General features: G+C 43.5%; 1 protein-coding gene across 1 annotated transcript in view; it reads right to left on the bottom strand.

Moving 5' to 3' along the window:
- The window catches only part of LOC118366639 (titin-like), a 180,290-nt gene that overhangs the window by 73,664 nt on the left and 89,592 nt on the right, over positions 1-17,034 (bottom strand). The window contains exons 103-136 of the mRNA XM_052493512.1: positions 16,685-16,951; positions 16,325-16,594; positions 15,850-16,152; positions 15,426-15,728; positions 15,144-15,331; positions 14,821-14,935; positions 14,441-14,725; positions 14,180-14,331; positions 13,845-13,992; positions 12,811-12,988; positions 12,617-12,738; positions 12,221-12,508; positions 11,830-12,126; positions 11,531-11,717; positions 11,267-11,382; positions 8,973-9,272; positions 8,484-8,783; positions 8,272-8,377; positions 7,977-8,173; positions 7,517-7,822; positions 7,162-7,440; positions 6,679-6,978; positions 6,216-6,518; positions 5,641-6,111; positions 5,214-5,516; positions 4,776-5,075; positions 4,288-4,584; positions 3,680-3,964; positions 3,022-3,315; positions 2,631-2,930; positions 2,163-2,471; positions 1,672-1,931; positions 695-1,124; positions 198-503 (exon numbers count right to left, since the gene is read on the bottom strand). Of these exons, the coding sequence (XP_052349472.1) occupies positions 198-503; positions 695-1,124; positions 1,672-1,931; positions 2,163-2,471; positions 2,631-2,930; positions 3,022-3,315; positions 3,680-3,964; positions 4,288-4,584; positions 4,776-5,075; positions 5,214-5,516; positions 5,641-6,111; positions 6,216-6,518; positions 6,679-6,978; positions 7,162-7,440; positions 7,517-7,822; positions 7,977-8,173; positions 8,272-8,377; positions 8,484-8,783; positions 8,973-9,272; positions 11,267-11,382; positions 11,531-11,717; positions 11,830-12,126; positions 12,221-12,508; positions 12,617-12,738; positions 12,811-12,988; positions 13,845-13,992; positions 14,180-14,331; positions 14,441-14,725; positions 14,821-14,935; positions 15,144-15,331; positions 15,426-15,728; positions 15,850-16,152; positions 16,325-16,594; positions 16,685-16,951 (8,865 nt within the window). The remainder of the gene's footprint in view (positions 1-197; positions 504-694; positions 1,125-1,671; positions 1,932-2,162; positions 2,472-2,630; positions 2,931-3,021; positions 3,316-3,679; positions 3,965-4,287; positions 4,585-4,775; positions 5,076-5,213; positions 5,517-5,640; positions 6,112-6,215; positions 6,519-6,678; positions 6,979-7,161; positions 7,441-7,516; positions 7,823-7,976; positions 8,174-8,271; positions 8,378-8,483; positions 8,784-8,972; positions 9,273-11,266; positions 11,383-11,530; positions 11,718-11,829; positions 12,127-12,220; positions 12,509-12,616; positions 12,739-12,810; positions 12,989-13,844; positions 13,993-14,179; positions 14,332-14,440; positions 14,726-14,820; positions 14,936-15,143; positions 15,332-15,425; positions 15,729-15,849; positions 16,153-16,324; positions 16,595-16,684; positions 16,952-17,034) is intronic.

Here is a 17,034-nt window from a genome sequence, read left to right as displayed (position 1 = left end):
ACTACATTTTAGTATTTTCTCCATCAATCCACTGTTAAAACAATTCCCAATTTTGTTTGCATGCGTTTTGCATCATATGATTCGTCAAGGAAGGTTTTTGCTCGACTGAAAGTACTTTATCTTGAAAACTTGACTGCTAACATGCATAAAAACATACCTTTTCAAATTAAAATGGATAAATAAGTAGGTCTAATTACCATGTACATCCTCAATTAGTACTTCAGTCTTTGGACTTGGGTCAGACTCGCCGATGTCATTGACAGCTGTGACTCTGAACTTGTAGTGTTTCAGCTCTTTGAGACCTGGTACAGTGAGCTCTGTGGTCTCATGCAGAGCATCTACATCTGTGATCCTGTTCCAGAAAGAGCTGCCTTCATCCTGGATCTCAACGATGTAACCCTTGATGGGGCTTCCCCCGTCTTTTTCAGGTGGAGACCATGTGAGGCTGACACTGTGCTTGGTTTTGTCTGCAACCTCTGGTGGTGCTGGCATGCCAGGTTTCACTGTGGGGCACAGAGGGAAAACATCAAGGTCACCATCTCTGGTGGGTACTCCTGGGTCTCTCAATAGGGCACATACTTACATATTCTTCAATACAATTTCCAAAGCAGCTAAATGAATACTAATGTTATTTTTATTTCAATAAATATACATATTATATGTAACCTGTAGAAAAAGGGAAAATTATACTTACTAAGAGGGTCCACTGCGTTTGCAGGATCGGAAGGTCCACTGGGGGGTCCAATACCGGCAATATTGACAGCCATGACACGGAACTCATATGCGGACCCCTCAATCATACGAACGACCAGGAACTCCCAGCCCTTAGGGGCGCGCTTGGTCACTGGGGCTTTATTCACCCGGGCCCAATAAGACGAACCTTTCTCCCTCTTCTCCAGCCAGTAGCCAGAGATAGTGGATCCACCGTTGTCTCGTGGAGGGTCCCATGTCACAAGCATGGAGGACCTGGTGTGCTCTGCGATCTTTGGTTTCTCTGGAGGACCAGGGAGTCCGTACAGATCCTTGATGACGGTGGCCTCTGTTTCGCAGGCGTCACTCTGTCCATACTTGTTCTCTGCTCTCACTCTGAATTGGTACTGGCTACCGGTTTCCAGATTCCAAACCTTTGAGAAGACATTTGGGAACATTGAGTAAATGATTAAATGATTCAATTAAGTCCACTATAAGCATTCATGCTACTGTCTCAACATATTACAATCTTTGTTGTTTCTTTGATATAGAGAGAGAAATAGCATATTATATGTCTCATTATTAAGGCCATACATTAAAGTTCTTCACAAGCACCAAAAAGTTGAAAATAGACCGGGGCATTCCTAACCACACCCTACCTGAATAAATATGTTTGCTCAAGATATAGACCTGGTCTGAACTAACCCAAGGACAACCAGCCCATCCCCGTATAGACCCTGTCGCGTCCGGTCAGATCCAAGTGAGGGAAGCAGCAAAAAATAATTGTTTTAGCTATGTTATCAACCAGAGCTGTTAATGCGCGAGGGAAAGAGGAACAGAGCTGGTTTCAGGTATTCGGGAACAGGTGGACCAGTGAAGACCTCTACCATACATGCTTATGACCTGCTATAAAGCATTATAACGGCGGGTTTTAACTCAAGTGTTACCAAACATAATATATTCAATCTGTTTTATACTGACCCCGAGTCGTTTCTCAATGATGCTGTTGGTGATCACCGTCCATACAGGAATGGGTCTCGGCTCAGATTTAGGCTTAAGCTCCTCATCCTCAGAATCCTCATATTCTTCTTCAGGTTCCACCTCAGGAAGAATGTCCAGCTTCTCAACGATGTAGTTAGTGAGCTCACTTCCTCCGTCGTCCTCTGGGGCGTCCCAGGTCAGCTTGCAGGACTCAGCCTTGATGTTACCAATATTCACATTCCTTGGTGGCAGAGGACGGTCTGTTAACAAGAGAGAGGATTAATATTATTACCCTTATAATGACAATACAACAATTCAATGAAAAAAAGGTCAGACTACAGTAGACAGACTAAAATATTTTATTTTTGCTAATTTGTATGGATATTTTCTTGCAGAAAAGTGAGCTAATGGCTTTGAGTTTACTGATTCATACTCACAGTGTCCAGAAAATTAAGAAAAGCAAACAACATACATAATATCAGACCACTTACCTAACACATTAACCTTGATGGTGTGACTAGCTGACCCAAGACGATTGGAGGCAGTCACTGTAAAGATGCCTTTGTCCAATCTGGCTGCTGCAGGGAAACTGAGCTTGGTGTTGGACTGGATTCTGTTGATCTCCTTGGTTTCCAACAACAGAGTCTCAGTGGGCTCTGCAATAATGACGTCATCCTTCAACCATTCAACCTTGGGCATTGGAAGACCAGTCACCTCAGCAGGGATTTCAATAGGCTCTCCCTTCTTGACAGTGATGGCATCTCCCTTGAAAGTCTTTAACATCCTCACAGTAGGAGGAACTGAAATAGAAGAAGCAACTCAGTGACAAGTTTATTCAATTCAATTCAGTCCAATTCAATTCAGTCCAATTAAAATCAACCAAGTCCAATTCAATTCAACATGTTTACTATTTTAGCATATAGGACAAATACCAAGGCAATATAACTCAGAGGACGAACCTTCATCATCTTGAATGACAATGGTGAGTGGAATTCCAGGTTCACTTGGTCCAATCAAATTGACAGCCTTGACACGGAACTCATACATAAATAGCTCCTCAAGGTTATCGACAGTCATGAAGAGGTCCTTGCACATCTCTGTGTTACAAGGCTCAAATGCTGGGGCATCGTGCTTCTTCTTCTCAACAAAGTAGCCCAAGATTGGACTGCCTCCATCGTTGCGGGGAGGTCTCCATGCAAGGCTGATGGAAGACTTTGTCCTCTCAGTGTAGTGGAACCTCTCAGGCGAAGTTGGTGGAGCTTCAATTAAAATATAGAGTGATTAACCTCTATTAATGATCTGACCTGCACAGAAACACATTTGCATGAATCAATAATATTTAGACATTACCTTTAGGATCCACTGCAGCAATAGGACCCAGATCAACAGGAGGGCCACAGCCAAACTTGTTCTTCGCCACAACTCGGAAGATGTACTCCTGTCCTTCAACAATACCCACAATCTCACACTTAGATGAGGGTGTCTCGATGGGCTGTCTCCACGTGTGCATCTTGGGATCTCTTCTCTCAATGATGAAGCCGGTCAGATCACTACCACCGTCGTCATCAGGATCGGACCAGTTCAGAATCATCAGTTTCCTGGTTACCACCACAGGTTTCAGGTCCAGCACAGGCCCGGGAACATCTAACAGAGGACAGGTCAAAGTGTTACATCCAAGTACAATATGTGAGTAAGTAAGTAGGTAGCCTTGTCCGAGCCAGAATGGCCCATAGGTTAGGAGCCTATCTCCTGTATCTGCAGCGTGAAGTACACCCCCTGGAAAGGGTAATAGTCTATCGCAGGCCAACAACATTTAAGGCGACATTATTACTCTTTGGATAATCCACAATAGATGTTTTTATAGATGTTCTATTAACTATTAACAAACAAACTATTCAATAACCCTAATCCTAGCTTTACATCATCAAAGTACAGCCAAATGTGAAACATGCCCAAAATTGGCATACTGTGATATCATAGCTACTAGAGAATTCATCAAAACACTTACCCATGACATCAACCCTTGTCCATGTAGACTTGATTCCGCTGCTATTTCTTGCACTGATCTGGTACTTGCCAGGGTCCTTTCTTGTGGCGGCCTTGATACTGAGAGTGCTTTCCTTTCCAACATTTTCTATCTGGACGTGGTCTTTGTCAGGTGGACCGTCATCTTTGGTCCATTTGATGTCTGGAGGAGGTTTACCAGTGACCAGGGCAGGCAGAATCAGTGGCTCCCCAGCTCTGATCATTACGCCATTCCTCACAGTGAGATCCAACTCTACCACTGGAGCCTCTGTAGACACAATCAACATTCAGTGACATTAGCTATGTTTTAATAATAATAATACACAGGACCTGTATATAGTGCTTTCAAAGACCCAAAATCACTTGAATATCCATGGAGGTTAATGAAGGGAGAACGACAATAGTAATGGCTGGAATGGAATGGAAGAGACAGTGGTATTTGATACTATTCCATTCATTTCGTTCCAGCGATTACAATGAACCTGTCCTCCGATTCAATGTGACACCAATGCAGGCCACTGTTGTTAATGTATTAAGCATACGTTTGTTGTCATTGTTTTGAATAAGCTTTCTGATCATTGGTTACTGTACCTTTAGGATCTCTGACAAAGACTGATTCAGTCAAGCCAGGAGTTCCTTCACCAGCTCCATTGACTGCGATCACACGGACCAGGTACTTGGCTCCTTCTCTGACTCCATACACAGTGAAGGCCCGGGTCTTCCAGGGTCTCTCTGTGGAGCGGGACCAGTCATTGGTACCTGCTAGGGTCTTGTCAACATGGTAGCCCAGGATGTCTCCACCTCCATTAGAGGCAGGAGGATCCCATTCCACATCAATGGAAGACTCAGTGGTGTCAAGGATTCTTGGGAACGGTGGTCCAGGTGGCACTATGGGACAAACACATCAACAATAACATATTGTATTTGATCACTGTTCGACAATAAAACTTAATCAGAATTAATCATTGTGTTGTATTATATTGTATTGATTTTGTGCATTTTGTATGCTTAAATTCACAAAATTAATTTCCATGCAAATGGACAATAAAAGGTATCGTATCATAATATTGTTGACTTACAGATTGGATCCTGGCAAGTCATGGGATCAGACGGGACGCTGAACTTCCCAGGCCCAGCTTGGTTCTCAGCAGCCACCCTGAAGATATATGTCAGACCCTCCCGTAGGCCTTCCACATTAATTTCTGTATCATCCAAAATGACCCGGTTGACTCTGGTCCAATGGGTGCTGTTGATCTCACGACGCTCCACCCAATAACCAAGGATGGGGCTGCCCATGTCGTTTGGCACCTCCCAGGTAACCAGCATGGAGTTGGCTGTGATGCCGTCAATCTCAGGCTTCTCTGGAGCCTCTGGTGGGTCTAGAATAAGAAGTGAACATCACAGTTGTAAGAACAAAGTACAATCACGACTAACCCAGACGGGCAAAATTGGTTGAACTGACATCATTATTTTGAATGTTATAGACATGATAAAACTCTTAAAAATAAATTATTTACCAAATGGATCCTTGGCAATAATTGGCTTAGAGATACATGGTGGTCCAGGACCAAACTTGTTCTCAGCAGTGACACGGAAGATGTACTCCTTCTTCTCTATCAGTTTGGTCACGGGGTATCTACATCCTCTGAGCGTTGAGGTTACTGTGATCCATCCGATCTCCACCTTGGAGTTGTCCTTCCTTTCCAAGGTGTAGTTCAGGATCTCACTGCCACCATCATCCATGGGAGGATCCCACTTGCAGATGACAGAGTTATTCCTGATCTCCTCAAACCTGAAGTTGATTGCAGGACCAGGTGCATCTGTAAAAGGTAAAGTAAGAGGTTTTATATTATGTTTTCAAAATGTGGTTGAAAAATAACTATGAGTGTCAACAACACCACTACATTAATGTAAAACAAATATGAATAAAATATTATATCTCACCTAGCACATTGACTTCACAAGTTGCAGAGGCAATACCATGGTCGTTCTCGACCTTGATAGTGTACACGCCATGGTCACCCCTGATGGTGTCCCTGACAATGCAAGAGGATTCTCCCCTCTTCTTGTCATGGATGGTGAGACGTTCCTGGAGGGTTGGGTAGTCAGGGAGTTCCTCCTCAGGCTCTTCATGGGCAGGCTCTGCAGCTGGAGCCTCAACCTCTCCCTCCTTGACTTCCTTCTTTTCTCCTTCCTTCACTTCCTTCTTTTCCTCCTTCTTCACCTCCTTCTTCTTAACAATGGGTTTCTCTGGTCTCTTCTTCATGGCTTCAGGTCTGATGACCACGTCGTTCCTATACCATGTGATTTGAGGGTATGGGGATCCAGAGATGTTGGCGTCCAGTCTGATCTCAGCACCTCTCTTAATGCTCATACCGGACTGCAGACTTCCACTGAGGAACACCTTGGGTGTTTCTGAAAAGAAAACAAACACATTTAGAAATGACAAATGACCTGTCTGAAAAATCGTATCATTGTTTTGAATTGTGACGGTTTGAATAAGATGTATCCTTCCTTACCAACAGAATCAGAAGCCTTCACCATTGGTGTGCTGCGTGATGGGTCGCTGACTCCGGCAGCGTTCTCAGCTCGTACACGGAACTGGTATTGTTTTCCCTCCCTGAGATTCCTCACTGTGTAGGACAGCACAGGCACAAGGAAGTCGTTGCATCTTGTGAAGTTCTCATCACCCTTCATCATCATCTCCAGAACGTAGCCCATAATCTTGCAGCCCCCATCATACATAGGTGGTTTCCATGTGAGGGTAATAGTCTTAGAAGTAGGGTTGTGGGTCTCAACATCTAATGGAGGGTCAGGGCGCTCTGAAATATTGAACAAGGAACACTTAATAAATCCAATACAACTCTTTAGAAATGTAGTCTTTCTTGGAAAATAAAATCATCAACTTCGAATTGTGAGCAAGGTTTGCACCTGGTTTTCATTTAAGGTGTTTCTTGGACACAAAATAAATATTTCACTCACGCTTCTGATCCTCTGCGATCACGGGGTTGCGGAGCTCAAGGTACTCCCCACCACCAATCTTGTTGACAGCTTTCACCCGGAAGTAGTACTCTCCATTGGGGATCAGATCCTTGACGGGCCAGCTGACTTTGTTCTCTCCAGACATCATGTTGACATAGGTCCTCCGACCTGCCTCTCTGCGCTGTAGCACATAGTGGAGAATAGGGCTGCCACCATCATAGTTGGGTGGATCCCAGGAAACCTTACAAGAGCTCTTGGTGATTTCACTGGCAACAATGTCTTTGCAGGGACCGGGCAGGCCTGTCAAAACAAACATGGATATGAAGATTTGATCTTGATAGTTGTAGTATGCTGGTGCTAGTAAATCATATTTATAATATTTTCAACCAAATAGAGTATTTATGTCAAATGTAATGATTACACTATTAGGGACACCATGGAATATGGAAGTAATAATATTATTTTATTTTGCCACAAACGTACCAACAACTTTAACATTGATTGTTCCGCTGCTTGTTCCCAAGGAGTTCTCCAGTGTGACCTTGTACTGGCCGGCGTCTGCATGCAGACAGCTCTCGATCTCCAGATGGCAGGAGAGGTACTCCTGTCTGAAGGTCATTCTTTCATCGTCCTTCAGCTCCTTTCCGTCTTTGTGCCAGGTGATCTTGGGTTTGGGCACTGCTCTGAATGGGATGGGGAGATGCCACTTCTCTCCCTCAATAATCACAATGTCCTTAGTCTGGAACTCAAGGATTGGGATGCCTTCAGGAGGGAAAAATATATCAGTATATAATATATCTCTGGAAACGGAAATATACATTATTGAAGGTTTACTTACAGTCAGAGTCCTTGGCATAGACCTTCTCAGAGATATCAGATGGCTCACTAACTCCAACAGAGTTTATGGCACGGACTCTCAGGACGTATTGTTTCTCTGGGATGATGCCCTCCTCTGCTTTGTATTTGAGCTCCTTGATTGGGCGAGAGTTGATTCTCATCCACTTCTCAGTGCCAGCCTCACAGAGCTCGATATGGTAGCCAGTTACAGGGCTGCCACCAGTTCTCTCTGGTGGTCTCCAAGCAATACACAAATGATCTCTGCTGGCTTCAGTGATGTGAAGCTCAATTGGAGGAGAGGGTACACCTATAAAAAACAATACAAAGACAAGTATTATAACATTGCAGATGTGGGTTTCTTCATTGGTAAATAGATTATCAATTATAAATTACTCATGCAAGTAAAACAAATTTAGCCATAAAACACAGTGTTTTTACTTTAAAAACAGAAAAAAACCCACCTGTTGGATCTTCAATAGCAATGATTTCTGTTGGTTCACTAGGGTGTCCAACACCGGCTTCATTCTCAGCACGAACCAGGAACTGAACCTCGGTTCCTTCAATGACGTCTGTAACTCTGTACTTGCAGTCAGCACCTGAGGTCTTACCACACTTCACCCAGCGGGTGCCTAGTTTCTCCTTCTTTTCAATTGAGTATCTAATAGAATCAAATATTCTCAAATGTTATAAACATGCTTATATGACAAAAGTACACTCTATGACACTCCTATAACACTAGAGTTGACCAAAGTTTACCTCAGAACTGGTTTGCCACCATCATTCTTGGGGGCGTCCCACTGCAAGTCAACATGTCTCTTTGACACTCCGTGAACAGAGAGATTATATGGTGGTCCAGGGGTAGCTGAAAATAGGAACCAGTACTTAGAAATGGACTTAGCAACCTTTGCATGTTGTAAGTGAACACCAGTTACATACAGTAACACTATAGACAGTAACTATGATCTTACTGAAAGTATCTTTAGCCATAATGGAGTCTTCCAGTTCACAGAATTCACTGGGTCCAACAGCATTCTCAGCAGCCACACGGAACACATAGAGGGAGCCCTCATTCAGTGGAGTGACCGTGTACTTCAGCTCCTTCACAGTCGTGTCCACTGCCTGCCAGCCCTTACGCCTGACATCCCTCTTCTCAACAATGTAGTTGGTGATGGGTGAACCACCATCCTTCTCTGGTACTGTCCACTTCAGCTCAGCACTGTTACTGGAAATGTTGATGACATCCAACCAGCGTGGGGGTGTAGGAGGATCTGGAAAATGAATGCGTCATCATCAACCATCTACTCAGTCAACCAACCATGACACACTGAACCGCTTCAGATGGAAATGATCTCAGTCTCTGTGTCACAAATGACACCCTATTCCCTATATAGTATACTACTTGTGACCATGACGTTAAAGGGAATAGGGTGCCATTTGGAACGCATCCAGCTACTTACTGAGTCTCTCCTTGCACAGAACTGGATCGCTAGGCTCGCTGGGCTCACTCTCCCCAGCGATATTGACTGCAATGACCCTGAAGGAGTACTCCTGTCTGTCCATCAGGCCTCTCAGGAAGTGCTCCAGGATATTGATTCCTTCTGAAACACGAACCCACTGCTCAGTTCCACTCTTCAGGAGCTCAATGATGTAGCCCTCGATCTTGGCACCACCGTCATGCTCAGGCTTGGTCCACTGTAGGAAGGCAGAGGTCTTGGCCACGTCTTTGACAGTTGGCTTACCAGGAGCCCATGGAGGATCTGTAGGAAAAGAAGACATGTTGTTTTGGTTAACAACATTACATTGCATAAATGATTAATGGTCTGTTGATTAAATACAATATATATATAAGTATGTGGACACACCTTCCAATTAGTGGATTTGGCTATTTCAGCCATGCAATCTCCATAGACAAACATTAGAAGTAGAATGGCCTTACTGAAGAGCTGTGACTTTCAATGTGGCACCGTCATAGGATGCCACCTTTCCAACAAGTCAGTTCGTAAAATTGCTGCCCTGCTAGAGCTGCCCAGGTTAAAAACCTCTTAGGGCAAGGCCCTTTTTCTCTCAATTTCCAACTGAATGACGTGCCCAAAGTAAACTGCCTGTTACTCAGGCCCTGAAGCCAGGATATGCATATAATTGGTACCATTGGAAAGAAAACACTTTAACGTTTTTTTAGAAATGTTAACATAATGTAGGAGAATATAACGCAATAGATATGGTAGGAGAAAATCCAAAGAAAAACCAAACAGATTTTTTATTTTTTTGAGAAACCATGGTCTTACAGTGTCAAGTATAAGGGCATACTGGAAATTAGCTCCCAGGATGCAATTCCTATGGCTTCCACAGGGTGTCATCAGTCTATGTTCAAGGTTTCAGGCTTGTAACTTCCAAAACAAATAAGAAATATCAGTTTTAGTAGAGGGAGACAGACTTGGATATTCGCGTTTGCTCGCACTATGAAGACAGGACATCTGCTAAAATCGGTTTCCTTTTGAACATACTTCTTTCCGTAAGAAATATTATAGTTTGATTACATTTTAGGGTACCTGAGGAGTGCATAAAAATGTATGTTGACTTGTTGAAACAAGGTTTAGGGGTAGATTTTCGGATTCCTTTATCTGCATGTTGAATGAGTGGATTACTGAAATCGATGGCTCCAACTAAACAGACTTTTTGGGATATAGAGAAGGATTTTACCTAACAAAACAACACTACATGTTATAGCTGGGACCCTTTGGATGACAAATCAGAGGAAAATCTTCAAAAAGTAAGTGAATATTTAATCGCTATTTGTGAATTTATGAAACCTGTGCCGGTTGAAAAATATTTCGATGTGGGGTGCCGTCCTCAAACAATCGCATGTCATGCTTTCGCTGTAATAGCTACTCTAAATTGGACAGTGCAGTTAGATTAAAAACAATTTAAGCTTTCAACCGATATAAGATACTTATATCTACCTAAATGTTTAATATCCATAATTTGTATGATTATTTATTTGAATTGTGCGCCCTCCAGTTTCATCGGAAGTTGTCCCGCTAGCGGGACGCTGAGCACTAAAGTGCTGTTATTGTGAAGTGGAAGCGTCAAGGAGCAGCTCAGCCGCAAAGTGGTAGGTCAGACAGGCTCACAGAACAGGACCGCCAAATGCTGAAGCACGTAGAGCGTAAAAATGGTCTGTCCTTGGTTGCAACACTCACTGCCTCTGGAAGCAACATCAGCACAAGAACTGTTCGTTGGGAGCTTCATGAAATGGGTTTCCATGGTCAAGCAGCTGCACGCAAGCCTAACATCATCATGCGCAATGCCCAGCGTTGACTGGAGTGGTGTAAAGCTTGCCGCCATTGGACACTGGAGCAGTGGAAATGCGTTCTCTGGAGAAATTAATCATGTTTCACCCTTTGGCAGTCCGACGGACGAATCTGGGTTTGGAGGATGCCAGGAGAACGCTACCTACCCCAATGCATAGTGCCAACTGTAACATTTGGTGGCTGAGTAATAATGGTCTGTTTTTCATGGTTCGGCTAGGCCTCTTAGTTCCAGTGAAGGGAAGTCAGTGCCCAACCTCACTAATGCTCTTGTGGCTGAATGTAAGCAAGTGCCCGCAGCAGTGTTCCTACATCTAGCCTTCCCAGAAGAATGGAGGCTGTTTTGCAGCAAAGGTGGGGCCAACTCCATATTAATGGCCATGATTTTGGAATGAGATGTGTCCACACACTTTTGGTAATATAGTGTATGTTGGATGTATTACCAATAGGATCCTTGACCAAGATCTGGTCAGTTTCCTTGCTTGGTTTTCCAGGTCCGGCGAGATTCTCAGCCAAGACTCTGAACTTATACTTCTTCCTTGTGGGTAGTCCTTTGACTCTGCAAATCAGGAACAATCACATAATCAACACCACCATCAAATGAATAGCTACAACCAGAAATTAAATCAACACTGTCATTACTGCCTTCAATGACGAAAATGTAAGCATTACGATGTTAATTAACTAAATGTATTCTAACGTCTTACTTGAATGTTGTGTCTCTGATTGGGATCTTGTTGCATCTGATCCATCTGTTCTGGTCTGGTTCAAACCTCTCAACCCAGTACCCAGTGATAGGACTACCACCATCCTCTTCAGGCTCATACCAATTCAGAGTCAGGCCATCTTTAACAATATCAGAAGGCTCCAGCTTAGTTGGCGCACCAGGAGAATCTGAAAACAACAGTTACAGACAATTTTAGTAACAAGCCAGAAAACAAAATGGTGCTCTAAAGGAAATACAATTATATTGCTATGACTAAATACAAACATAAACTTAACATACCAAAGGCATATCTGGCAATGATTGGCATATGTTCCGCTGGCACACCAATACCAAACTGGTTCTCAGCAAACACTCTGAAGATGTATTCCTTGAAAGCTGTCAGGTTGAGGGCCTTGAAGTTGGTCTCTTTGACAGTGGAGGAGAGCTTGTGCCAGATCTCGCTGTCTGCGGCTCTGCTCTCCACTATGTAGTTTGTGACCTTTGCACCTCCGTCATCTCTGGGAGGGTTCCAGGCCAGGAAACAGGACTTGTTGGTGATCTCAGAGATATCAAATGCAGCTGGAGGACCAGGCTTATCTGTTCAAGACAAATAGAAATCAATGTCAGAACATTAAAGAACACACTTTTAAACAAGTGTTTCCTCACAAATAAAGGTGACAAAATATGATACCTAGAATGTTGACGTCAACGGTTGCAGTAGCACGGCCACAGCTGTTGTGTGCTTCAATGATGTAGGTAGCTGTGTCCTCTCTTGTTGTCTTGCTGATAGTAACAACGGAGTGACCAGGCTTGTCGTCAATAGAAACTCTATCGTCACCCTTCAGAACCATGTCACCCTTGGTCCATTTCACTTTAGGTACGGGCTTTCCAAGAACATCAGCTGGAAGCTCAATCTTAGAGCCAGCTTTGGCGGTCAGTCCAGCAAGACATTTGACATCCAGAAGAATCTCTGGGGGGTCTGTGAGATTATACAGAAAATGTGTTATACTGATGATACAGAAACCAATTTCAGCCACTATGCAAGATGTTACATATACAGACATGGAGCATTTACGCAAAAAAATACCTTTAGGATCAACAGCCAAAATCTCATCTGTAGCCTTGCAGGGTTTGCTGGCACCCAGTCTGTTCAAGGCCTTCACGCGGTAGGCATACCACTGTCCCTCAATGAGACCAGTCACTTGCAATCTAAGAGAAGTAAGTTAGCCTTTCAAAACAAAACAAAAATGTCTTAGATCTTTTTTCTCTGGTTCTACTTACTTCAACTCAGGGACCTGATCTCCGCAGGACTCCCACTTGTCTGTGCCACGCTGGCATCTTTCTATGTTGTAGCCCTTGATTCCAGTGCCGCCGTCCCACTTGGGTGGTTCCCAGGTCAGGAAGATGCCAGAAGCTGACTTGTCCCTCCATTTCAGGTTCTCAGGTGGGTCTGGCACGGCTTGAATTCAAAAGACAAGCATGTCAATGATTCAGAAGAGTTCTAATTCAAAAGACAGGCATGTCAATGATTCAGAACAGTTCTAATTCAAATGACAGACATGTCAATGATTCAGAAGAGTTCTAATTCAAATGACAGGCATGTCAATGATTCAGAAAAGTTCTAATTCAAATGACAGACATGTCAATGATTCAGAAGAGTTCTAATTCAAATGACAGGCATGTCAATGATTCAGAAGAGTGATAATTCAAATGACAGGCATTTCAATGATTCAGAACAGTTCTAATTCAAATGACAGACATGTCAATGATTCAGAAGAGTTATAATTAAAATGACAGGCCTGTCAATGATTCAGAAGAGTTATAATTCAAATGACAGACATGTCAATGATTCAGAACAGGTCTAATTCAAATGACAGGCCTGTCAATGATTGTGAACAGCTAGAACTCAAATTACAGGTATGTAATTTGCCAGCAGCATGCCACCCTGCATACCACTGCCTTGGGTGGGACATTAAAACAGGTGTCCTGACTCTGAGGTCATTAAAGATCCCATGGCACTTATTGTAAGAGTAGGGGTGTTAACCCTGGTGTCCTGGCTAAATTCCCAATCTGGCCCTCAAACCATCATGGTCACCTAATAATCCCCAGTTTACAATTGGCTCATTCATCCCCCTCCTCTCCCCTGTAACTATTCCCCAGGTCGTTGCTGCAATTAGAGAATGTGTTCTCAGTCAACTTACCAGATAAATAATGTCAATAACTGAGCAAAGTTTGAATTCAAATTACTCTTATGTCAATTATTGAGACGTCAAAACAATGGATTGAGTGCACAGCATAGCCATTGTACTACTTACTGGCAGGGGAGGACACATTGACTGGCTCGTCAATGTAGGCAGGCTCTCCTGGGCCACACTTGTTGCAGGCAGTAACCCTGAACAGATACTCTTTACCCTCAACGACATCAGTGACAGTGAACTCCTGGTCTTGAACACCAGTGATCACCTGGGGAAAGACAGTCAGTGACATGTGTTATTACATTTATAATAATCTTATTTCATGTTTAACAAGGTATAAGCTGTGGCCAAAGATAGACTACCAAAGATTGTTCCAGCCTTATGTCCCAACTGCAAAAGTAAGTCATTTCACATGTGTATTGCTGTGTGGTTTAAAGACTTATGTTCATCCATACCTTGACCCAGGTCTTGCGGGATATGTCACGTTTCTCAATCTGGTAGCCAGTCAGAGGGCTTCCTCCATCATGCTCTGGCGCCTCCCACATCAGGTGCACATGCTGTCTGGTCACCTCAGCAACCTTGAAGTCTTTGGGTGCACTTGGGGATGCTAAAACATTTGAAAAAAGAGGGATATGAAGGGAAAAGAAAGAATTGCAGTTGACAATATCAAGATACAGTATGTTGTGTTTCACCACAAAGCTCATCACGTCACTTACCGATAACGTTGACTTCAATCTCTCCGGAGCAACTGGTAATATCATTCTCCAGAGTAAGAGTGTATACACCTCTGTCTGGACGCACACTTGGAGTGATGGTCAGTTCTACGTAGGTACTCTTTGTAATCATGGACACACGTTCACCAGCAGTGAGTTCCTTATCAGCGAAGATCCACTTTGCGTTTGGTGTGGGATATCCAGAGATAGGGACACGGATAGTAAGGGGATAAGGAACAATGACCTCCAGGCCATCCTTGAATCCACTCAGGTCCATTGTGGGGCCAACTGAAGATAGAAAAGAATGACCATTGTTATGACAAATGCACAACATTTAAAATGATGAATGTCTTCAAGGTTAGTGAAAAGAGAACCAAATGTACCATGTGTATCATCAGCCAGCATGGGCCCCAGTGTGTTGGATGGGTCAGACACTCCAGCTGCATTCTCAGCCATCACCCTGTAGTTGTATTTTTTGCCATATATCAGGCCAGATATCTGAGGAAAATATGGAAGAGCAGTATTCTGAGTTGAGATAAGTGTAAGCAATTTAAGCATAAATTTAGACAATTTAGTAAATTGATGTCAATGGGAGACTTGCATTCAAGTCAGAATACAACACAGAATGTATGATAATTATACTACAAATATTATATGAAATCTCCAACAAACCATTTAGGAGCTTTTCATCTTATAGGATAAATACCTTGTAGGTGAGATCCTGGCAGAGCCTGGCGTTGCATCTGAGCCAATGGTCTGTTTCGTCCTCACATCTCTCAATGATGTAGCCAGTGATCGTGCTGCCTCCATTCTTCAATGGGATCTCCCATGTCAGCTGGACTGAGTTCTTGTTCTGCTCTGAGGGTACCAGGTTTTGTGGTGGGCTTGGCCTCTCTGGAATAACAAAAACAAACATGTTTGTATGTTAAAACAGTGCATGTATTTCATTAATAACATTTCAGCAACTTTCAGAACAGAAATAACTTACCAATGGGGTCCATGATCTTAACCGGATTGGTAGCAGCACTTGGTTTGCCAATGCCAGCCTTGTTTTCAGCCTTGACACGAAAGATGTATTCCTTGTTCTCAATGACGTCGTTGATGATTGCGCTGCGATCTGTTGCTTTACTGATCATTGCCACAGCCCACTTCACAGAGGTCCTGTCACGGGACTCAATGATGTAGGATGTGATCTCAGACCCTCCGTCAGACACTGGTTTTTCCCAGGAGACTGTGGCACCAAACTTACTCACGTTTCCAACACTCACATCCTGAGGAGCATCAGGAACATCTGAAATATAAAGCCTGGTTGTAATTCACTTTTCTGGTCGGTAGTTCAGTGTTGGAACCAGTTACGTTTGAATAATGATACTGCACGAGGTGATTATTACAATATCAAATAGTTTGCTTACCAAACTTGTTCTTGGCATAAACACCAGGTTTCTCTGTCTCAACATTTGGTCCACTGCCCACTCTGTTGCGAGCACAAACACGGAATAGGTACATGGATTCCCTCTGGAGTCCGGTCACAGTGTATTCTGGAGCATCAGAGCGGTCAGTAGCAAGAGTCCATGTCTTGCGCTTGACATCACGCCTCTCCACCACGTATGTAATGATCTTGCTGCCACCATCGCTCTCTGGCTCTTCCCAGACCAGGCTGACCTCACCATCGGCGGTGTCAACCACGTGAAGGCTCTTCACGGGTCCAGGGACATCTGTGGGAGGCAAAAATACATTAATAAATGGAATCCATATGAACAACAACAAATTCCAAGAAAAAGATCCCTTCCAAGAAAAATATCCTTTCCAAGAAAAATGTCCCTTCCTGGAAAAATATCCTTTCCCGTTATCCATCCAAATACAAGAGTGGATTGAAAGGCAACTTACCAATGACATCCAGATTAATGAATGCCTCTCCCTGTCCGTGTTTGTTCTTGATGATAACTTTGTAACGTCCCTGATCGGACTTCTTAGGGTCCTTCAGCCTGTACTCTGTGCTGTCCCCAACGGTGTGGATGTTGTCCTTGGGAAGGCTGACGTTATCATAGAACCACTCAGCCTCAGCTTTAGGATACGCGCTGTAGGGCACGAACATGACGATGGGCTTTCCAGCGTCTGTTACTAAGCTCTGATCCATAGTCTTGATATTTGGCTTAGCTGTAGAGGAATGAACAATTATAAGATCAAATAATAAAACGATTGATTTATTGTGGAATCGGAGAGGATATGAAGCCTATGATGACATACCTGCCAGTTCCAGCTTGGCTCTGGCATCCTTGTCTTTGGCGATGATTCTGTACTCTCCCTGGTCACGAGGCCTGATCTCACACACCTGGAGTCTGTGGATCTTGCCCTCGCTCATCATCTGGTACTTGTCACCCTGGACAATGGTCATGTTGTTCCTCAACCATTTGACCTCAACTCTGTCTTTGTTGAGCTCCACCTCAAACACAATATCAGAGCCTGGAGGCTCAAACACATCCTGAGGGGGTCTGACAATCTCAACTGCGGTCTCTGGAATAAAGATTACACAAGAAATTGAATTTGTGAAACATGAATTCATACAGAACAGTTAGAAAAATGGACTCACACAAACA

The sequence above is a fragment of the Oncorhynchus keta genome, chromosome 34 (assembly GCF_023373465.1).
Source record: "Oncorhynchus keta strain PuntledgeMale-10-30-2019 chromosome 34, Oket_V2, whole genome shotgun sequence".
Lineage (NCBI taxonomy): Eukaryota > Metazoa > Chordata > Actinopteri > Salmoniformes > Salmonidae > Oncorhynchus > Oncorhynchus keta.
The sequence above is the reverse complement of the archived record's forward strand: the minus strand, read 5'-3'. Positions and strand labels throughout refer to the sequence as shown.